The sequence below is a fragment of the Equus przewalskii genome, chromosome 17 (assembly GCF_037783145.1).
Source record: "Equus przewalskii isolate Varuska chromosome 17, EquPr2, whole genome shotgun sequence".
Classification (NCBI taxonomy): Eukaryota; Metazoa; Chordata; class Mammalia; order Perissodactyla; family Equidae; genus Equus; species Equus przewalskii.
This window is the reverse complement of record NC_091847.1, coordinates 41,226,023-41,250,731: the sequence shown is the minus strand read 5'-3', so window position 1 is coordinate 41,250,731 and position 24,709 is coordinate 41,226,023. Positions and strand designations below refer to the sequence as shown.

General features: G+C 38.3%; 1 protein-coding gene across 22 annotated transcripts in view; it reads right to left on the bottom strand.

The window, feature by feature from the left end:
- The window catches only part of TANK (TRAF family member associated NFKB activator), an 86,589-nt gene that overhangs the window by 49,679 nt on the left and 12,201 nt on the right, over nucleotides 1-24,709 (bottom strand). For 10 of the 22 annotated variants that reach the window (XR_011528773.1, XR_011528767.1, XR_011528769.1 and 7 more), the window contains exon 2: nucleotides 849-996. Coding sequence is in view for 12 of the 22 variants with exons in the window: in XM_070581370.1 (XP_070437471.1) it covers nucleotides 849-947 (99 nt within the window). In the remaining 10 variants the exon portion in view is untranslated. Of the gene's footprint in view, nucleotides 1-848; nucleotides 997-20,372; nucleotides 20,482-24,709 lie in introns of those variants that run through there. The other 12 variants (XR_011528774.1, XR_011528772.1, XR_011528775.1 and 9 more) reach the window with 2 other exon arrangements.

The window sequence follows — 24,709 nt, the reverse complement described above, 5'->3', positions numbered from 1 at the left end:
CATCACTTAGAAAGAAAAAGAGAATTGTGGAGTTCCCATATTTACGGAAGAACCCAGAACTGTATGGCTAGCATATTTCTTAGACTTCAGAACTTCACAGGCTAGTAAAATTTTTTTTTAAATTGAAGGAACCAACATAAGATGCTCCACTTTCAACTCTTTGTAGGAATAATTTAATATAGTATGTCTTCAGCTGTTATCTTCAGAAAAGCCAACGTGCAAGGTTGGCCCTTGGCTGGCATCTAAGAACTTGACTTTTGAAAACAGTTCCTAGTGATAAGGTTGTGACTGGTGTGCCAGCCTATTCAGACTGTACCATGAGATTTATGGAGAACACCTTTAACTTTAAGAGTTAAAAATAAAGTATTTAAGTGAAATCTTTAATGATGTAACAGAAGTTTCAGCTTTTTAAAATTACCCCTCTACATAGAAAATTTCTGTTTAGTACTTTCATTTTCCAAAGAAGGTAAATTAACAACAAATTTAGTTCCAGCATATTTTAAGAGTTGTACAGTCATCCTGCCAGTCAAACAACAATGTAAAAAACCAAAGAACAAAACTAGCTGAGACAGTGATACTTCTAACTTTGTCATTTTACTTAAAAATTATTTATGGAAGATAACATTCATCTTTCCTCCACAGAATCACCTTAAAATGAACTCTTCCCACAGGTCACAATGTTTTTTTAAAAGGCACCAGATAAAAATCTCAAATTTCATCCATTAATATATCCCTGTTTCAGTAATTATAGTTTTTTTGGCAGTTTCTAACAATATTTTTAGTTGCAAAAGACTCTCAAATTCCATTTACCAGGATAAATAACAACTTTCAAAACCAAAACGACAAACCTTTTGCTGTAGTTCTTTTACTGCAGAATCTCTATCCATGCATGCCTGTCGAAAGGCTTCATAAGCTTTATTGAGTTGCTCACCAATGTTTTTATCCATTCCTCTCCGTCCTGTAGCATCACTATAAAGGATGGAGTAAATGGCAGGTCTGGAAAATAATCAGAACAATTTAGATAGTCATTAAGTTATATAAATCTCATTTCTAAAATGCATCTTAAAGACAGTTCTATACGGTTTATCATGAACATTATAGCACCAAGTATTACAAAAGGTTTATAAAGGCATAAAAGTCTCATCTAAAATCCTGATCAGAAATATTGTGAAACTTTAACTTCTACAATTTTTAAATATTCTTTACTAATGTTCAAGGAGCAAGAGGGGTTTGCTTTCATAGAGATGCTACTTTGGAAATTGTAATCTATAAATGCAACCTAAAAATGGAGAAATACAAAAAGCCATGTGTTATTAGTACTCTATCATAGAAACGCACAACAGATTAGCAACGTGAGAAGGGATTTCTTTCTACTAGACAGTTACTCCCACTTACAAGGTGAATTCTTGCTACACTGAAATTAGAGAAAAATTAAATAGATAATAAATGTTTGCGGATGGAGTTCACACTGTTGTTATCGCAGAGCAATTAAAATGTGTGAAAATGCTCTTATTTTAGCACAAAAATCTAGGGAGAGTTGCTGTTGGACTGTACATTAAAAAAGAAAAACCACATCCCTTCAGTCCTACCCTTACTCCCCATTAGTTTTCCAACCTCCCTGCTGTTTCTGAAGTATAGGTCATTTACTCAGTTGAGGTAATTTGGTTTTATCATCTCAATTTGCACCACATCTCTAACCACATTCCTTGGCTCTGAGCAGAGGGCCATCTAATAACTCTGATTCTTCCTGTCCAGCTGTAAAAACACCACAGGACCTTTCTCTTAATCCTCTGAAAGGCACAGAATAGAAACTTCTCTATCAGTCATAGGGGATTTTGGGGATATCAAATTATTTTCTTTTTTCCTTTTTGGTGAGGAAGATTGGTCCTGAACTAAGATCTGTGCCAATCTTCCTCTGTCTGCTTGAGGAAGACTGACCCTGAGTTAACATCTGTGCCCATCTTCCTCTATTTTGTATGTGGGATGCTGCCACAGCATGGCTTGATGAGCAGTGTGGAGGTCCATGCCCAGGAATCGAACCTGCAAACCCTGGCCTGCTGAAGCAGAGTACATAAACTTAACTACTATGCCACCAGGCCGGCCCCTTATTTTACTTCTTTATGAGTGAAAATCCTTTCTAATCTCAGTCTCTAATATTTCATAACACCTTTCATTTCACCTTTGGGTACACAATGCTTTGAAAATTTTTAGTATTTTACATTAAGATATAATTCATGTAACACAAAATTCACCATTTTACAGTGTATATGTCTGCGGTTTTTAGTATATTCACTACGTTGTGCAATCATCACCATTATCTAATTCCAGAACATTTTTATCACCATAAAAGGAAACCCCCTATACCCATTAGCAGTTAGTCTCAATTTTCCTCTCCCCATCCTCCGGCAACCACTAATTTGCTTTCTGACTGTATGGATTTGCCTCCTTTGGACATTTCATATAAATGGCATCATAAAACATGTGGCCTTTGTGTCTGGCTTTTTTCACATAGCATAAAGTTTCTGAGGTTTATCCATGTTGTAGCATGTAATAGTACTTCATTACTTTATATGTCTGAATAACATTCCACCATGTTTATATACCACATTTTGTTTATCCATTCCTCAATTAATAGACATTTGGGTTGTTTCCACTTTTTGGTTATTCTGAACAAAGGTACTGTTTGTGTATACATATTTGTGTGAACATATGTATTCAATTCTCTTGGATATATACCTAGGAGCAGAAGTGCTGGGTCCAATGACAATTCTGTTTAACTTTTTGAGGAACTGCCAAAACTGTTTCCACAGAAGCTGTACCACTTTATATTTCCACTAGCAATGCACAAGAGTTCCAACTTCTCCACATCTTTACCAACACTTATTGTCCATTTTAAAATTATATCATCTGAGTGGGCGTGAAGTGGCACCTCATCAGTTTTGATTTGCATCTCCCTAATAATGTTGAGCATCTTTCCAGTGCTCATTGGTCATGTGTATATCTTCTTTGGAGAAATGTCTAGTCGAATCCTTTGCCCACTTTTTAATTGGGTTATTTTTCTTTCTACTGTTGAGTTGTAAGAGTTCTTTATATATTCTGGAAACTAGGCCCTTATCAAATATACATAATTTGCAAATATTTCCTTCCATTTTGTAGATTGTCTTTTCATTTCATTGATAGTGTCCTTTGACACACACAGTTTTTAATTTTGATGAAGTCCAATTCATCTAATTTGTCTTTTGTTGCTTGTGCTTTTCATGTAATATCTAAGAAACTGTTGCCTAACCCAAGGTCATGCAGATTTTTACCTGTGCTTTAAGAATTTTATAATTTTGGCTTTTACACTTAGATTTGTGGTCCATCGAGTTAATGTGGATATGGTGTGAGGTAGGGGTCCAGATTCGTTCTTTTGCATGTGATTATCCAGGTATCCAGGCACCATTTGTTGAAAGGCTATTCTTTTCCCTCTCAATGGCCTTGGCACTTTGACTATGGTAAAAATCAGTTGACCATAATTACAGTGCTCTTTTAAATACCTAGGTAATATTTCAATTCTACCAGCCAGTCTTTCATTTTAAGACACTAAATACACTCCTAAATAATTTTCCAGGCTTAATAAAAGCAATTTCAGGGTTTTTATTATGGGGATCACAGTGTCATTACTTTCTGAAGAAATGAATGAATGGTAATTTTTTTAGGCATTCGACTTAGGAAGTTTGTTTCTACTGCTACCTCTGATAGATAAAATACTGTTAGGATCATTAACACTCACAGGATCTCTGACCTGCCATAGACACTGTGGAAACATAAGCAATTAGCATTAATACAAAGTACCACTGAGTACTTTATTTAAACACTCTATCATTCAAAAGATTTAAGGTGGCTTACAAAAATACACACAAGATTAAAAATTAAATATACAAGCAGGAAAAGAAAACTAAGGGTAGGCAGCTACAGGGACTACAGTATACTATAATAAGCTAACGCACAAATTAGAGCTTTTAGGTAGCTAAGTGGCTAAGTTATCTATCACTGTCTTAAAAAGCTGCACATGTCATGACAGCTGTCAATGTAAACCACACCTATATTTTTATATCTAGGACAGACAAGAGCCTTGTATTGGGAACCCATCTAGTTTCTTGTTTTGTTCTATCTCTGACTGACCCTGTGACCTTAGTTTGAGGCCACTAAATCTTTTCAGACCCAAGTTTCTTTCTCTCCAATACAAAAAAGATGTTTGGACTTGATTTCTAAGAAACTTCTTTGTTCTACAGTTCTTGAGTCTGTGAGTCTAAAAACGCATGTCTGTTTCACCAAGAAGGTACATTCTTGTTTTTAAAAATGTAAATGCAGTACTGAAAATAGCTGCATCATATGCAAGTAAATCATGTGAAGCCTTCACTTCAGGTCCTTGAATTAGATCACACAAATGTCACTAAGAAGAGTTACTGAGTAAATTCCACATGGATGCATCCTATTTCCTGAAATAAGAATGTATGCTGGGGAGATATGATTCAGGTCAATACAACTAACTAAATGATACATTTAATTCCTATCTCACAACCAAGAAGAGAATTGGGTGTTAGATCAATGACACTGACCAGAGAAAAAGGAAACATCTCCAGTACCCAGCTAATTAAACCAGGCAGATTTCAAACATTAACACCCTGAACTTTAAAGCCACTTGTTCTTCTATTTTTTAAAAGCATTTGTCAAGTGTAAAATTAATTTCACAATTTAAGAGGCAGTCACATTTCAATTACATTTTGGTATGCCTTCTGCAAAACTTGCCAGGCTTCAGGGAAATGGTTTTATTCATAGTAAACATGCTCAAACCCAAATCTAATGGCCACTCTCATCCCCCAAACCCAGGAGGTCAAAGCTAGAGGAACCTCTGCCTTGAAAACACTCTTCTAGTTATGGTTTCACTCTTTTAAATGTATTTTTAGGAAAGCCTTTCATGGTAATCTCCACATTTCTGGGTTTGGTTTATTGGTTTCCTTCCTCCACACAAGGAAAAGATTAAGTCACTGATTCCTCAGAAGATAGCTGGGTAAGCAGAATGCAAAGCAAAGCACCTGAGTGCTGCCCTCTTCCCCCACCTCCCCAGCAATCCTCCTGAAGACAGGTTAGTCCCCACCCACCTGCCTACGTCCCTCAGGCGGTAGTTTCTTTTTTCCCCTGGGTGGTTCCTGCAAGAAGGAAAATGGAAGGCAGCAAGTTGCTGTTCTGCCTCCAGGGTCCAGCATGTGCCCACCCAGGAGGAAGCACCAAGAAAATCCCTGGGCAGCAGACTGCTTCCTCTTTCACCAAAACTGGCCTAGGGTAGGAGAGGCAGCATGTGCAACAGAGATAATTTTATCATCCCTTGGTAAAGTTTCCCCAGCTCCAATGAAGGTTTGTTAACTACAAGGGCCAAACTTTGATTTTAATAAAATATATCCCATTACTACTCAATCTGAGAATAAAGTACTTGCTTACTACATGTAAAGCACTGTGTGGGGTGTAGCAAAGGGCTTCAGAGATAGTACCACCTTAGATTTGTGTTTCTTCTACAAAGTTTTTTCACCAATTCTTCATTTCCTATTATGCGTATTCCCATTTGACTGATAAGGCTCAGAGGAGTTAAATGACTTGCCTACAGCTACAAAGCTGTAAATGTGTGAACTAGGACTAAATCTTTGAAATTCTTAATTCAAAGATTGTTTATTAAAGCCAGCTGCAAAGTATTCTCCCAGGGTGTCATGGTGGATATGTTCATTCAATAAAACATCTACTGGGGCCAGCATGATGGTGAAGTGGGTGTGGGGGATTGGAATTGGCTACCCCAAGATACTTCTCTTTGGCATGAGGATTATTTTGGGCTGGTTACTTTTAAAAACTGCAGACAGGAGAGAAACTCTGAAAAGTATAAGCTACCCTTTGTAAGAAACATTTACATTTGTAAGGAAATCTCCATCTTTAAAGCTATCTCCCTCTCTGCACCAGGAAGAAGGGGGATGATCTTCTCTAGAAACTCTCATCAATGCAGAAGGCAAGGACCTAAATCTACATAATAACCTTACTCTTGTTTACTGTGCTTTTCTGGTAATCTCCCATAACTGACTGCCCCACCCCCAACATCCTCCTTTGTAGCTAAAGATGGTATTTAAGATGAGAACCTCTGCCATTTTGGCGAGTTACTCCGTTTGCCTGAGTCTCTCCCATGTATACATGTTATAAAGCTGTGTTTAGTTTTCTCCTGTTATTCTGTCTCATGTGAATTTAATTCATAGCCCTGCCAGAAAGACCTAGAGTGGGCAGAGGAAACGTCTTTCTCCCCTACATGGGTAAGTTCGCTCACTCTGCCTTAGCGGCCTGGTGTTTGCAGGTTCAGATCCCATGTGCGGACCTACATACTGCTTGTCAAGCCATGTTGTGGTGGCATCCTAAATACAAAATAGAGGAAGACTGGCATGGATGTTAGCTCACAGACAATCTTCCTCAAGCAAAAAGAGTAAAGATTTGCAACAGGTGTTAGCTCAAGGCAAATTTTTCTGAGCAAAAAAAAAAAAAAATCTATTGAGTGTTAACTTTGAGCAAAGACACTGCTGGGCACCACTGATGCAGTGAGAAAAAAACAGACATGAAACCTGTCCTCACACAGGCACCATTAGCTGAAACTTAAAATATATATACGAGTACCCTGAGATACCCAAAGGCCATAGAGTTTGGAGAGGAAAGTGGTCACATCTATTTATGAAGTTTAGGAAAGGCTTTGAGAGGTAGGTGGCATTTGATCTGGGGTTTCAGTTATGCATAGGAATGATCTCAGTCATTCCTTTTACTTATCAAATAGCAGCCATCTTTTCTGAAACAGGTTCCTGATAGCTATAAAGATGTTTTTAGTGTTAGATAATATCTATCCTTCACTAAAACAGGCCAGGATTAAATGCATTTCTTACGTTCAGCTTGATTTTCCTGATCAGGACAACTCTGCAAACTTGTGACAATTCTTAAGTATAAGAATGATGGTTATTTATAGAAATAATTAGGCTAGTGCTTTTTCCATGATACTTGAGAAGAGGTAGGGATGGGAATAAAATAAAGGACAAGTCCTGTATCTTCTCTGGACCTCGATTTTCCTTGCCTTCAAAATGAAGTTAAATGATATAATCTCCGTCAACTTTATGATTATATAGCATTTCCAAACAACTACAGAGTATAGAAGCTTTTGCTTGGCAAACACAGTGATTTATTTTTCCTGATAAATGATATTATAGATTTAAAAGGAGTGGCCATTTTATTTTTAAACTGTATTACAAACTAGGCCTTGGGTACAATCAGTTGATACGGCATTTCATTTTAAGATGGTAGAAGCATGGAGTAAAGTTACAGAGGCTGTCCTGAAAGCAAAGAGATAATATGACACTGTGAAAATATGTGATATAACACTGTGAAAATTAATGACTATTTATTTAATAGCACTTATATATTCTCTCCTACCACTTTACTACATACAATGAAAAAAGATTCAGATTCCAGATCTGCAATTTTCTAGCCATTTACTCAGTTTCTCTGAGTATTAGTTTTCTTATCATACATAGTTTATAAGGTTACCGTGAAGAGTCAATGAGACCATATATGAAGCTTATATTTTACTTTTTCCTTAATAGCCATTCTCCTCTTCTAGTATTCCTGATTTTTAGTTGGTTTGGTCACATGACTACATTCTGGTCATTGGCAAGAAAATGTAACTTCCAAGATGAGCTCTCTTCTTCACCTTTTTCCCTTTCCCAGCTGGAAGGAATGTTGTGGTGAGTCACCCAGAATACCATGCTGAGGACAATACTTTAGGGATAGTGCAACAACAAGGGTAGGGTGGAACAACAAGAACAAAGATGCCTAGATCCTTGACATTACGGAGCTGCCAGATCAGCTCCGGACATTTTATGCTTTGAACTGTAATATGTGAGAAAAATAAAATTTCTGTCTTGTTTAGCTACCGCCTTTGAGGTCTCTTAAGAGCGGGGCTGAGCTGTATCCTAACTGGGGTAATAATCCAGACTGGTTCAGTGCTGAACATATACTAGGGGCTCCTTTTCTCCATAAGAAAGAAACGAGGTCATAATCCCTGCCTTTTCTTCTAATTAGAGCTTATAATTTAGTAAGGCAGACACACATGAAAATGATTAACCTTATTAGCAGGTCAATCATAAATGTGTAAAAAGGTATGAGTAAATCTTGATAGCAGTCTGGGAAGCATAGGTAGAAGAAGCATTTGTAGGAACTCACTCGATAGTTCACTCAACATTTGTGCATTTCATTGTATGTTAAGTTTTACCTCAAAAGAAGAAAAAAGAACTGTTAAATAAGAGCTACAAGCAAGATAAAGCTAAATAAGAGGAAGAATTAAAATGAGAAGGATTGTGGAAGGTTTCAGAGAGGATCTAACACTTAAACTGGGCCCTGAAATATAAGGATTTCAACATGTAGAGAATGAGAGGAGAAAGAATATTTACTCTGAAAAGGCAAGGGGCACTGATAATTCACTAGTCTAGTGCATTTAGGGACTGGAGTTGAGTATTCTACTTATGAAAGTCTACTGTGTATGCAGAGAGGATGGGGAAGTGAGGGTGCTAAGACAAGATAGAGCCACTATGTATGATTATGCTGTACTGCAAAAGCCCAGGGGCACCACTCATATAAACCATAATTGGAATGGAACTCCCTAGAGTTATAGAGTACACTAACTGCATAAACTATACATAGCAGACTCAGTTATGGCCAGACTGTCTTAGAAAGTAGACCTTAAAGTCTAAGAAACTTAGACTTTAACCTGCTGATATTCAGGAGTAATGGAGGATTTTCATGCAGGAGAAGGACATGTTTTAGAAAGGTAAACTGGATACTAGCATAGAATACAAATGAATGAGGGAGACAAAGTGGGAATATCCATAGGAAACTATTGCTGTACTCTGAGTGAAAGGTGAAGGCTTGAACCAGAGGAAAAATGAAAGATGCATGAGTTCAAGAGTCATTTCAAAGGCAGAATCAACAGAATTCATTGGCCAACTAGATCTGCACCATAGACAAGAAGGCAGCATTTAGATCCCTGCAATTCTCCAATCAATGGGCCTGGGACGCGGCCCCGGAATCTATATTTTAATAAGCAGAGTAAGCCAGGTGATTTTGTTGAAGATGGATCACCAGCCATATTTTTCAAAATACTAGGCAGACAGTGATGATAGCCAGGCACAGAGAAACAGGAATAAAAATTGGGGGGTGGGGGTGGGGTGGAATATTGAATTCAATTTTGGCCAAAATTACTAGAAGAGACATAATTAGCAATAGGTAAGAAAAATGTACCAAGTGAGTGATAACAAAATCTAGAGGAAGAAATGAAGGCTAAGTATGCCCTCCTTCCTGCTTATATTCTTGGAAGTTCTCTTTTGAATGTCCTCTGATACTGGTAAATCTTTGGACAGTCAACCAGGCCAAAATCTTTTTACCAAAAACATGCAGAAAAAGCCACATTTTTGAAAAGAAAATAGTGGAGAAAGAAACAATACTCATTATTGTACCATTTTGTGTCACAAGATGCACATTTCTTTTCTCCCTAACATAAATAAAAAAAGAGGATAAGCCCACTTACTATCTGTACAATGTCAGAAGGAAAACTAGGAAATGCATAAAACAGTAAGGTATTTTAGTAGAAGTCCGTTATCTTATTATAAAGAGACTATCAGCCAAATAGGTGGGAATGTTATCTAACGCTCTGTTCTGCTAACCCTTACACGCTGTTAAATAACGAAAACTAACTCTCTGGTAGAGTGAATGTGTGACTTTTCCTAAGTCTCTCTTTTTTATTCTACCAAATTTATGATAATAAAATAGTATTACTAGTGATCTTTCACAAGAGTAGGATAGTTTGCACTGATCTTCTGGTCTTAACCAGAAAATTTTCAAAAAAAATATTTTCAGTAATCTTGAAAAGTTCTCCCACAACAGAAGACAATAATGTGAGCGATGTCACAGGCTGCACCAGATTCATAAAGGGCAAAGTTGTTTTCGAAAAAGAAGTAGTTAAAATCTCATGAGTTAACAGATTAGGGGCCCCTCCAGCATCTCTGAGTCATTTACTGTAACAGAACAAAACCACCATGAAAGGAGAGAGCTCTTCTATGAAAAGAGAGTGAAACTTCAGGAGCCAGAGGACCTTTTCACAAAAAGGTCTGTTTTCTCTTAAATTGCAGTTTAAGTTGCTGAGCAGTCATTTAGCCTTGAGAATATTACCAATGATAAATGGGAAGAGGCAAAAGCCTACATAATTACCAAGCTGTACTCTACGCTCTTAACCACTGGCACAGGACTCTACGGCTCTTCACAGCCCTGCTTTTAATTTCCCTGAGGACACCTAGAGGCTCTTGGGTAAATCCTTGCAAGGCACAACTTGTTTTATTAGAAGTAATTGTGAGAACTCAATTGAGAAAATAAATAAGGTTTCAGAGATTTCCAGATCTCCATTTCCAGTCATTCCCAAGACGTTTAGGGTGCGACTTTAAATGTATAATACGATAAAAGTTTAAAACCAGATGCAATATTTTTACATCATGCAACACACTCTCTCAATCCAACTGTTGAATACTCCTGAAGACAGGACTCAAAAATTCCTGGGTAGGCTGACAAACCAACCTCTCAGACCTGCATCTGTGCCCACACTACCCAAGTTTCCACTCTTTTCAGGGCCACAACAGTTTTCCTCAAATATGAATATTCAGACCTAGTAAATCCTAATACTTGCTGTGCTATCCCAACTGTGGAGAAGAAAGAGTTTATTAAAAATCTAGATTTGCTGTTTCACTTCATTTTGCAACTAGGAAAAATAAAGAAGCTATAAAATAAAGATTCCAAACAATTTTTAACTGAGACCACATCTTGTGTAAAGTGTTAATTTCTCTATTATGACAATTTGTAGAGTAGAGAATCAAAGTTAAAAAGCCTAATCAACCAAAGATAAAATCAGCGTTGGAGTACAGAATACGTGACCAGTCTAGACATGCTTGTTGACGGGTGAGAGTGAACACACCATTTAACCTTTCTGTGGACCTCGGTTCCCTCATTTGCCCCAGTTTAGAATGTTTGGGGTAGAGCATGATGTAGGAGACAGGTTCCCAACCTGTCAGCACATTATCACCATCAGGGTGGTTTAAAAAAATAGATCAGCAAACCCTGTCCAAGACTTCTTGGATTATAATTTTTGGGGGGAAGGGAGGGTAAGGGGGAAAGGGGAAGAGCAGCTGTAAGACAGATTTAGAACCATTGCCATAGGGGGTCAAGTCATAACTGGGAGAGCACTGTATCTGTGTAAAACACTACACAAATATGCACCAAGGCAGGGAAACAGACTTTCATAAAGTCTCCTTTTGTTTCACAGAGATCTGCTTTCTGAATTGTTCCAGAGAAGTATATAGAATTTGAAAACAAAACTAGCAGTTGCTAGAGTAGATGATCTTTTTTTTTTTTCCTTTAAAAAGTATTTTAATACTTTGGCAGATGGACCAGAGCAATAGCACTCTAACGATCCCGGTTCCATGAAATTTCCACAACTCATCAGTCTGTATGACAAGTGTTTTCTCTACTAATGCAAGAGACTCCATTAATGGCATCTGCACTGAAGTTCATGTTGAGAGAGAAATTCGAGTGTGACCACAGCTCTTCTCCCACCAAGCAGCAAGAGCCCTTTTACCTTGATGCTCTCCTTACTAATACTCAAACCATCTCAATTCTATTTAAATTCTAAAACTATCTACAGATAGTTGAGAAAGGACATAGATCCTAATGACATGCCTTCAATCCAAAGAGGCACAGAGCCATGGACCAGAAGGACAGTCTTAGTCTTGTGTTTGAATGGCAAGCATCCCAACAATGAAGGAGGTTGTTCATGGGAAACATTAGGAAGAAGGGTAGGGACCAACATCTCTTGAGGTAATATTATTTGCCAGGTGCTTTAAATAAACTACCTTATTTTAATCTTCCCTCTGCAGGAGCATATATTATCTCCCATTTCCAGATAAGGAAACTGAGCTTCAAAAGGTCAAATAAGTTGACTAGGGTCACAGAATTAGAAAATGGAAGACCCAGATAAATCCAGGTCTCTCTGATGTGAAAGTCCAATCTCTACCTCGTTCACGCTAATTTAGTTTTGATTTTATTTTTAATTAAAGCCATACATATCTATATTTTAATGAGTCACATAACTTCACAAAGCTTAAGAGAAACAGTAGTCCTTTGCCCTCCTCCCCACCCTCCCCATTTCCTGCTTTACCTTGGCAACAATTTTCAGCTCTTTTGGTTGATTCCTTTTGGTATTTATCTCTGTTATCTCTAAATAACATGCTAATATTGCCACTATTGATTTCTCAGTTTTACTTGTTTTCCCACTATGCATGGGAAGGATTCAGCTCTCTTTTTGCCCCCCTCCCTGTACTTTCTGTCATCCCCATTCTCCCAATTATATCCTATTTTTGGATATGATTTGGATTAGCATTCAACTTTTACTTTGTCTTTTTTTTTTTTTTAAGATTGGCCCTGAGCTAACATCTGTTGCCAAGCTTCCTTTCTTTTTCCCCCCTCCCCAAAGCCCCAGTACATAGTTGTATATCCTAGTTGGAGGTCCTGCTAGTTTTTCTATGGGGGACGCCATCTCAGCATGGCTTGACGAGCAGTTTTATGTCTGTGCCTAGGATCCGAACTTGTGAACCATGGGCAGCCAAAGTGAAGCACGCAAACTTAACCACTGTGCAAACTTAACCACTATGCCACCGGGCTGGCCCCCAAGCTTTACTTTCTTAGGACTATGCAATGCTATTCACTGCTGAGTCATATACTATACTATGGCTCCTTTACCTTTCCCGAAAAACCTTTTTGCCCTGAAAAAACTTTTTGCTTTATTTTTTATTATCACTAATACAACTCCTTAATTTATTCAGACAGTTCAGTTACTCTATCAATTTCATCTCAGAGGAAAGCCTTCATCTTGTGACCTTCTTCCACCTTGAATTTGAGGATTCCCTCTGTTCACCTCTCTCTAGCTGAATCACTCATTTTCAGTATCCCAAATCTTCATCTCTGTTGTTTTACTCTCCTATTTGGTGGAGCAAATCCTTAGTAGCTTCCTGAGAAAGAGTGTGTGAAGTAAATTTTTTTGAGAACTTGCATAACCGAAAATATTTTTACTCTACCCTCAGATTTTACTGACAGTTTGCCAGGTTAAGAGTTTTAGGTTGGAAATAATTTTTCCTCAGAATTTTGAAAGCTTTACTATGCTCTCTTCTAGCTTCCATTTGTTTTTGTTAAAGTACAGAGCCACTCTGAATTCTGATTTTGTACTTAACCCATCTGGACATTCATCCTTCAGTTCTTGGAAATTCTCTCAAATTATATTTTCGGCAATTTTAGTCCTTCTGTGTCCCTTTCTGGAAGGAGTTCCTTTCTGGAACTCCTACTATCTGGATGGCGAATCTTCTGAAGTTGTACTCTAATTCCTCCCACCCTCCTTCTCCCTTTTAAATGAACTTTTCTTATTTCATAGATAAAATATCTTAAGGCTGTTGTCTTTGGCAACCAGTATCATGCTGCCAAATGACAGTTAACCAATTCTGAATAAAGTAATAAAGGTAAGTAGTGGTGCTTCCAGAGCCCCACTGAGGCTGGGGTTGTGTGAACCAAACAATGTTCCACCACCAACTGCCCAGTTCAACCACAGGAGCTCAACTTTAATTAGTTATATATATCGGGACTTCAAGTTTAAAAAGAATCGCAGGCTTAAAGGTAGATTCCCACCACCCCCACCCCAGAATGATTTACAATTCTTTAATAAGGTCTACTTTTTGTGGGGCTGTAAAGGCAAGTGTGGGTGATCTGGGGGGTGGGAAAGGCCCCTCTGCTGGGTTTCCCCCACTGCTGAGACAATTCTGCTTCTGGGTAAGTGTTCTGCTAGGGTTCACACTTGTGGTGAGAGGTCAGTTTAAATCTAAAGCAGTTTCAGGATGGGGAAGGAAATCACCTTGGGTAACTGTTACCTCTTCCACTCTACCCTAGAAAAAAAATCACCTGCTTTTCCTAACCCCTTGGGGTATGAATAATAATAAGAGTTCACATTCTATTTCAGAAAAGTTACCACCTTAGCAAACAAAGAAGTGAATAAGTGAGAGATACATCCTGTCTTTTCTATATCTTAGCCCTGTGTTCCCCTCTTCACCCACAAAAAGCATCAGAAGCAAAAAGCAGAAAATAAGAACATCCTCTAAAAGGACATCCTCTGTCATAGATGGTTAAGTAAATCTTTAAAGACACTCAAAAGTATGTGTGTTTTCCTTACCCGAAGAAAGGTAATGTCACTCCTAACATTTACTTAGGCTCATTTCCCACTTTTAAGAGAGTTCCATAACACAAGCAGCCAATTCTCCAAAATGACAACTTGCATTTCTGTTCTCCCTTTCCAGGTTGTAAACTTTGGTGATGGATATACCCACTGCACTACACTGTTACTGTGTTCCAATCAGGGAACTGAAATAACAGAAACTAATATCATAGATCCAGCAGTGTCAGAATTTGGATTTTGTATTTTTTCCATAAACTGGTTGGCTAAATGCATCAAGATAAACAAGGTAAGACAACCCCAATGATCAAACCTAAAGCTCCTCAGATCAGGTTCTCCATTTTGCTGGATGTTAGAATGTGATGAAACTTTTTGTGCTATCTTCTAAGAGTTAAGAGAAGACTTCAGAGTCAAAGACCACACCCATGAGTCTCAGCTTTGCTTCACTTCCTTTTTTCTCCAGTAGTACTTCTTTCTCTCAGACTGTTTAACAAATTCTATGGGTTGAAGTGCACAACTAAACAGTATAACACCAAAAGGGAAAAGGCATATGAAGTCCTACCCTCTGAGGTGGACAGAAACATGGCACTGCTCAGTTAGCTTGCTCAGCCACTAAGGGGTATCCTCTCCCCTGAGGAGGGGCATGTTAGAATTTGGAGATGGCAGGGAGGTGGGGGTGGAGGGGAGGTCGGGCGAATACAGTTTAAAAATGGCTATTTAATGTTAAAAATCTGTTTTCATAAACTGTATAAAGTAGGGCTCTGTAGAATATTCTTGGATGGGGGAATCTACAAGAGAAAGTTTATATTCAGTATGAGGAGGTGTAAGAGAGGACTGTGTGGAAGGACGGGTACATATCAAACTCTCCTAGGACTTGTGAGATTTTAATGTTTATCAAAAAGGAAATATGGATTTAAAAAGGTTGAGAAACATCAGTATCAAGGGAAATGCATTTCTAGTTTAGGGATAGCAAATATATGCAGTCATGAATTACATTATAGTAAATGCCACATAATAAATGGTTATGAATAGTAAAATCAATTAAATATCCCACAATAACACAGGATTTTCTTCAAGCAATTTTAAAAAATGTATTATTTTGAAGGGACTTGAGTCCCTGACTTCCGTCCTTATAGAAAGTCACTCCCCATAGCAAAATTACCTGATTGTGTTTGTTCTGCTGCTCAAGAGAACAATTCTTCATGCCTCATTCCACCGCAAACATTCAAGGATTCTTATAACTTACAGAATCCTTGAATTCATATAACTTCTATGCAACTTACTAAGTAACCGTCGAAATGGAACTCATTATTTTTCTTAGTCCATTCAATTTCTAATAATTTCTCATGGCAATGACTTGAAAGACAGACTTTGTTTTCACTGTTAACAAACTATTTTCAATAGACTCTTCTTCTTTGCAAAGGAAAAGTATTGGTAAGCGAAAGCTACTGCAGATCATCAGTGCTCAAACTCTTTACTCTCATAATTTAGTGGAGACAATTAACATCCTGGAGTATCTCTGAAGGTAAAAGGAAGAACACACAGGTTTCTGTACAGGACATTTCCCCCGTGAGACAAACAACTATCATTATTATATACTTTCCAAACTCTTTTTCTTAAAAAAATAAGTCCCTTAAGAAATGTTTTTCCTGGTTGAATAACAATGTGAATACATTCAACACTACTGAACTGCACACTTAAAAATAGTTAAGATGGTAAATTTCACGTTATGTGTATTCTACCACAATTAAAAAATATGTTCCTATAGACTAGTGATTGAAAAACTATAATATGTATTACATAGGTTCCAAAGCCTTGTCAGTTGTGAAGGACCTAGTACCACTGCCTATTCCAATCCTCCTCAACTTTTTTGAACAGCTGTCAAATATTGCACCTAATTCAAAAGACTTTGTACATTAATTAGCCACCTACTCGCAAGTAATTCATTTCATATTCTCTGTTATCCTTTTTTGAAGATGACTCAGAACCTTGGTCCTGGACTATCAACAGATTTTTGTTACCTATCCTAGATAATAGCCTTCTCTTTCCCTCTACCAATGAGTGAAAACCACAGCAGCAAGCATGGGAGATAGTGGGGGGAATGACAGCCACAACATAAATCCTACAGCAAATAGAAACTAAAACTTGGCTTGACACAACTAAACACAAACAAGTTGAAATTAAACAGTAATATTCGTGTTTATAAGGTGTTAGAAAACAAAAAGTATAAATAGTAATAACAGCTAATCAGCTAACGCAAGACATCAGATTAGTTAGAACAGTGAAGTTTTACATCAATAGGCTATTTTTATTTACCATTTACTTTTGGATAACTGGTATGGTTTTAAAAAACATGCAAAGTCATTCTTTGTCACAGAGAATGCCCCCAAACCATGTCAATAATTATTTTTTCTAGATTAACAATCAACTAAAATACTCAAATATCTAAGCATTCACATAATGCCTACATCCCTCTGTAAATACCACTTATGACTGTCTTGAAGTATCCTCCACAGTTCACAAATGTACACTGCTAAATTATATTACCTGCCTAAGGTCATATTTTTTAAAGTGATCAAAAAGTGTTTGATATCATTTATAGAAGTTAATAACTCTACCAAAGATTACATAATACACTATCAACCACATATTAACAGTAAACTATTAGTTGAGTAAAAAGATGGGCTTTGCTTAGATGGTTTTTATTCCTTAGAAGCAGCCCTGCTCTATGTGTGTGCACACACCACGCACCTACCTAGACTGTGCTAATGATTTTCACTTCATATTAAATAAGTACAAGCATGCTGAGCTTATGTATTTTCTCACCCACTCATTTTGAAACTCCTTATGGGATTTGGCTACAGTAGAATGTCAGCTTGGTTATTACGTCTAAAGTAAGAAATTTCCCAGCAAAATTGGGAAGCAAATGACGACAAAGTGAAACTGACGCTTTCCCAGCTGAGTTTCACTCTTGGTTTCTTTCAGGGCATAGAAGAACTTGCCCATGCAGAAGTAACACCCTTTCTTCTATAATATAACTGGAATAGAGGAGAGGAGACGATGACTTTTGGACAGAAAATCCTTTTATTATCAGTATCAGCCTACCTACAGCATTTTCCCTGACCATAAAAAAGAAGGGAGGGAGGAGAAGTGGAAAAAATGACCAGGATCAGTACAGCAGTTCTTTGTTCTCAACATTATTGGTGTTTCAGACCCTTTCATTTATTTGGATATACTCTAAGGAGTTTTTGTTTGTTCACTTTTTAGAGTTCTGGACCTTTTTGCTGAATATTGTTGCTGTTTTAAGAACAAGGTACTTTCAGGACAAGATGGTTTCATAAGTTAATTCTTTCAGACTTTCAAAGAACAGAGCGCTCTTATGCTATTTAAACTACTTCAGAGCAGAGAAAGAACTCTTCCCACTTCTTTTTAGGAAACTAGCATAACCTTAACATCAAACTCTGGCAAAGATAACACAGAAAAAGAGGACTATAGATGAAACTCAATTATTGCTATTACATGAAAATGTGACCAAAAAGGAACCCATATACTTAAATATTACACCATGACCAAGTGTAAGGTTGGTTCACAAACTGGAAATCTACGAAAATAATTCACCATCCTAATAGATCAAAGAAGAAAAGCACACGATGGGCCAAAAAACCACAAGACAAAATTCAACTTCCATTCCAGATAAAAACGTTTAGTTAAGTAGTAATGAAAAGACATCATGTAACAACAAGAACTATATCGACCAAATAAACACTCAACATCTATTATTTAAAACTGTTCTCAATGCAAACAGAAAAAAAAAAAAGACGATGACTTTGGACACAATCCAAAATCCACTCTCTGCAAAAATCCTAGTAAGCTAGAAATATTAAAGACATTTCCTTGATAAATAAAATTTATCGAAAATTAACAGTAAACCTTGTATTTAATGATAACCTAAAAAATTAGATAAGGATAGCCAGAATCACTATTATATCACTGTTCTAGAGAAACTGGCAATTCATTAAATCAAAGAAAGAAGTATAAAGGAAGAGATGATATTTAAATGATTGTTTTCCTAGAAATTCAAGACAATTTATTAAAAATAATAAGTTTAGAAAATTGGCCAGATATATAAACATTCATCTACATAACAGCCACAAAATATCAGTGAATATAAGAGCTAAAACACCAAAAGGATTATTTTAATGAAATATAACAGTTTATTTAAAATTTTACCTGAAAGAGAACATAATATTCAAGAAAATTTTGAAAAAGACAAATGAAGAGACTTGCTTTATGAATTACGAAAAGTGCCATAATCAAAGAGATTGGTAGTTGTATAGGAAGAGAGAAACGGAACAAAGCAACAGAAAAGTCCAAAAAAAGACCCAGGTACATGTGGAAACTATATTAAGGTAATATATCTAGTCAGTTGGGAATAGGTTGATTTCAAGAAAAATGGCTATATCCTTAACTTATACAATGTACAAAAAAACCTTTCAGATGTCTTAACGAGTAAAGCACAAAAAAACGATAATAAGAATTAAGAGACAATATAGGAAAATATTTTAATTTTTCAGTGGGGACTGCCTTCTCAAGCAATACAAAACCTGGACATTTTAAGCCAAAAGACTGACAGTTGTCGAAACTATATGCCATATATTTCACAAAGGACTAATATATCTGTATTCTAATGAAATGTAGAAAAGTAAATGTGAAGAATAAAGGGCAAAATATACGGACAGGCCATATTAAGAGATGGTTAACTATGTTATGGTCCATCCAAAGGAATATCATGCTGATATTAAGATAAAGTAGAGCTACATATGACAAGATTTCCATCATATATTTTATCTGGAAAAGCAGCTAAGAGAATGGTATGCATACATAACCTCATTTTCATAAGAAAGCAAAACAACATGTTTACGTACTTATAAGAGAGATGTGGAAGGCCTTGGAGTACCTATGGTTGGGGAACGGGCAGAGGAGGAGCTTCATTTTTTGCTTTATACATGGTCGTTTCATTTTTAGGGCTTTCCTTCCCTCTCAAATGATGAGGACAATTTTCAACGGAATACAGTGCTCGCTTCTCTTCTGCCTCTCGTTTGAAAAGTGTATTGCAACCGTGGTAAGGAGGGAGATCATTTTATTTTCCTTCACTTTCATGGCACCTCACTTCCTGTACTACCATTTCTCCCTTATGATAACTTGTCAAAAGCATCTGTGAAGTAAATGACACTTTACATAGCAAGGCTGCTCCACTTTTGCTTGTGACAGCCTAACAGTGAGGGAAACACAACTCCTCTTTGGTTTGAGTACCTTCCCTTTTCTTTCTTCACTTCTTGACAAGCACGGCTTTTTACACCTGTTAACTCTTTGCTAGTCCGTTGACACCGGGGTGGGGCCTCTACCTAACACCTGGTTTGCTTTTGCTCTTTCCGCCTCTGCCACCCATTCTCTCCGTGACCCTCGGGGAAGTTACCCAACTTCTCATTGACAAGGTTATGATGACACCCCACAGGAAAGCAGAGAGCGGAACTGTGCAACAACCTTGGGAAAAACAACAGAAAGAACCTAGTAAGAAGTTTGCGAAAGAGTAAGCACAGTAGTACTAGCTCCTGGAAGGGTGCCTGGGACGCTCCTGACGAGGTCCAGCGCTCACTGTGACACCGCAAGCCCCGCCTGCCCCGTCTCGCGGCGGAGCACTGCAGTCCAGGGAGCTGCCGACGCCGAGGGGGCAGGCGCCCTCCCCGGGAGCGTCGCGGCGGGCCGGCGTGGCGGCGCTGACGTCGCGGGCCCGGAAAGCCCCTCCCGGGTCCGCTCCGAGAAGCGGCCCCGGCTGGTTCCTCTCGCACAAAGTCCCTCCCCACTCGGAGCACTAGTAGTCTCCGCGGCTTCTCTCCCGGCGGCGCCTATCCTGCCAGCGCGTCCCTCTTGCTCACACACACACAAGTTCTCCGTCGGCGCGCGCGACGGATTCGGACACACCAACTCGCTCACGAAGTTTCTTACTCACAGTTCAAGGGTTCCACGCCGGTCTCTTAAGCCTCGGGTCGGCGGCGCCGGGCCGAGTGACTCCAACCGGAAGTTGTTTTCCGTTCCAGTTCAGAGGGCAGCGCCTGCGCGTGGAGCCATTTAACCCTTCACCCTCCACCCCGCCAGGTCAGGCCTTGCCCCTCCCGGCCAGGCCCCGCCCCCTCGCCCCACCCATCCAAGCGACGCCCAGCGAAGCCCCGCCCCACCTCGCAGGGAAAACCACAGGCGCAGAGAGGCGTCCAGTGTCAAGTTTAAAGGTCACCTGAGGGTCTTGGCTAGATTTTTGCCAAACAATAAATAACTAGGTCTAACATCACTCTGTATGTGAGTTAGCGTACACGAGAATCACCTGAGAGGCTTGTTAAAGATGTAGATTCACCGACTCACCCGTGGAGATTCCTAGACTTCAGAGCAACTGGGGTGAAGCCTAGGAATCTGCGTTTTCTACAAATCCTCATGTGGATGTGGTTAAGATGCACACTCTGAGAAACGCTACACACACACACACACACACACACACCCGTTTAGTTTTTCTCTAACACCTTTCACTAAATGAACTTGCTAAAGTTGGTTAGTAAATGCAAGAAGACCTTTATCAGAAAATTTCCCGTGAACTTCCCCGTTACTCCATTTCCTAGCTATTCTTGAATATTCTCAAGATAGACATTTTTGAGAGATACCTCAGGAAAAGTGTTTGTACTCCCAATTTTAGCTCAGATACCTACTGGCTCAGGCAAGTTGCTTAATCTAATGAACCTTAATATTTTTATCCGGCAAATGAGGACAATGATAACCTACTTCACTGGGTGGATGGTTGGGAGGATCAATCCGATAACGTGAGCGAAAGCACACAGTAAAGTCTGGAATGCTCTGCAAACGAAAGGTGTTGTCCGCCGTCATTTTTGTCAGGCTGGCTCCTTCCCACCAGCAAGGTTTTCCCTGGGGTTCCTTTCAGGAAAAGTGCGCAGTCAAATCCACAGCACGTGTGGAAGCTTACTGAGATCACTGAAGGCTGGGACTGTCCATGTTGACTGGAGCACGATTGCATCTGGCTGAATGCGTGTAGCACTCTCAGAAGCTTCTGTGGTGATGACCTATTTATTTATTTAATTTAAAAATATTTTTAAAACTCACTGCTTGTGCACATGTCTGACGTGGGTCAATGGTGTCTGAAAAAGACCTTACCACCAAGCACAAGCGTACTAAGGATGTTGAAATAGCAATTTGATAGCCTAGACTAAAATGACCAGGAATACTATGTACTGTTGTCATGTAGAGCCTGCTCCAGAACATAGCTTTATATCCATGGACTTGATGAAACTTCCAAAGCTGAGAACTCTCCTGTCTTACTGATCCTAGCTAAGACATGCCTGAACAGGTCTTCAGCTCGTGATTCTTTCTTCATCCTGAAAGGTTCAAGCCTGGCTCTGGAATTCTTGAGCTTCATTTTTTTCTGGTCATATGGTCCCATATGACTTAGAAGCTGCTGTCTCCCCAGGGGAATACAGCATCTTACTCCTTCTGCTGGAGCTGGAAGATCAGGTTCTGGCTGCCCCAATTTCTCCCTGCACTTCTGAACCACGATGTTTGCACTTCTTTCTTTAGGCTGATAAGTGCAAGGATTTAAAAACCTGCCAAGTTGCAGTGCATTTTCGAATATTGGGCTTACTTTTAAAACTCAAAGCCAAAATATGGTTTAAAAAACTTCTTTTTAACAAACAGAAACTTCTTGTTATAACATTATGATCAGCTGAACAGTTTTCTTGTAATAAGTAATCGAGATTTCCCATATGCTCCCTCCCTCAACACGTGCATAAGCCTCTTCCATTATCAACATCTCCCACCAGAGTGGTACATTTGTTACAGTGGATGAACCTACATTGACACATCATTATCATCCAAAGTCCATAGTTTATGTTATGTACAACACCAAGAGTTTGGACAGATGTATAATGGTATTTATTCACCATTATAGTATCATACTATACTAGTTTCACTACCCCAAAACTACTCTGTACTCCACTTCTTCATCCCTCCCTTTCCCCCGTCCCTGGTAACTACTGATGTCTTTGCTGTCTCCATAGTTCTGCCTTTTCCAAAATGTCATATAGTTGGAATCATACAGTATGTATGCTCTTCAGATTGGCTTCTTTCACCTAGTAACATGCATTTGAATTTCCTTCATGTCTTTTCATGGCTTGATAGCTCATTTCTTAGTACTGAATAATATTCCATTGTCTGAATGTACCACAGTTTATTTATCCATTCACCTGCTGAAGGATATCTTGGTTGCTTCCAAGTTTTGGCAATTATGAGTAAAGCTGCTATAAACATTAGTGTTCAGGTTTTGTGTGGACATAAGTTTTCAACTCCTTTGGGTAAATACCAAGGAGCGCAATTGCTGGATCATATGGTAAGAATATGTTTAGTTTTATAAGAAACCAGGAAAATGTCTTCCAAAGTGGCTATACCATTTTGCATCCCCACTAGCAATGAATGAGAATTCTTATTGCTCTACATCCTGCCCAGCATTTGGTGTTGTCAGTGTTCCAGATTTTGGCCATTCTAATAGCTGAATAGTGGTATCTCAGTGTGTTTTAATTTTCGTTTCCCTGATGACATATGATGTGGAGCATCTTTTCATTTGGTTGTTTGCCATCTGTATATACTCTTTGGTGAGGTATCTGTTAAGGTCTTTGGCCCATTTTAAAATTGGGGTTTTTTTATTGTTGAATTTTAAGAGTTCTTTGTGTATTTTGGATAACACCCCTTATCAGATGTATCTTTTGCAAATATTTTCTCCAAGTTGTGGCTTGTCTTTTTATTCTCTTGACAGTGTCCTTTGCAGAGCAGAAATTTTTAATTTTAATGAAGTCCAACTTATCCAGCACTTCTTTTAAACAAATTGAAGGAGCTGCTTCAACGATTTCTAATTAAAATAGTAGAATTTAATAGTACACTCAGAATCTAAAACTGAGTGCATAAGCATTTTGAAATGTGGGAGTGCTAAAAACTGTGAATAAGGAAGAAAAAATTAAACATACACTTTTTTAAATATATATTTTTCTATTTCCACTCCTATGATGTTGTAGTTATGAAGAGAAATGGCTGCGTACTTCTCCAATGTGTGAAACATACGTGAATGCTGGAGTAGATGGATGAGTTTTGTACTAAAACAGTGTCAGACATTTTCCTTTTTCTATAATGATGATGAATATTTTAGAATTGACATGAAGTATATTTTGTTAAGGTTAGGAATTGAGTTGAGAGGTTTATTTGAGGAATAATCTTTTAAAAGAATGACATAATTTCACTCCAATTTTCCTTTACTTATATTATTATATACCTCAGTTTAGCAAGCAGTACTATGGGGTAGGGTGGAATGAAAATGAGAACTGTAACCTTATTAAAAATATTTTAGGACCTATTTTCAAAACTGCTTAATATTTTTATTGAGAGTTCTGAATATAAATCTAGGGACAAGGAAAGCTGCCAGTATAAACACTTACTACAACTTGGAATGTCAGGTATGCATCAATGATCTCAGTTAAATCTTTGATGTGAATTGTGGCTATTAATAGAATCTGGTTGACTTCTGATTTAGGATGACATCTGGACTAGCTGTTTGTGTCTCAGACTCTCAAACTAAATGCCTAATGAAAAATATGAGAACTCATAATAGCATCAAAAGGCAGGATTGATAACCAGGCCCAGCAAATATGACTGAGTATACTGCTCCCTCAACAGGGCACGCAGCTGACAGAGGTGCTCACTTGTCAAGCTTTGCTGCCTTTGGCCTGAGACTTCCCCAGAGGGGTGTCTTTTTCTAAGTCAAAAAAGGCATCAAAAGAGTAGCTGCTGAAAAGCATCCTAGTGACAAAATTTGACAGGATTTTCCACCATTTGCAAGAACTGTGGGCCTGAAGTGGACATGAACTTTGTTGTTTGAAGGTAAGTAGATCTGCTGGCCTGAAGGATAGTAAGAAAGGTCTCTGCCTCATGGCACCTAGTAGTGAATTAACCTCACTACTATGTGTTACCTACAAGTAGTATTTTATACCTCCTTGCCCCAAAGCCCTCATTAGTGCTTCTATTATTCATTTTGGAACTATGATTTGGAGTATACCAACATGATCCCAATGGAAATGGATAGAAGTGATGCTTTGTATTTAAGGATATGTGAAGCCAATAATGAAAGGGGCTGGGCAGACAGGGCTATGTGTTTGACTCTGGAAGTTTAATTTTGCAGATATAGTTCCTATCAAGGAAAAGACCAATGATTGTTTCTGATTAACCAGGAATTCTCCTCTTTTTAGT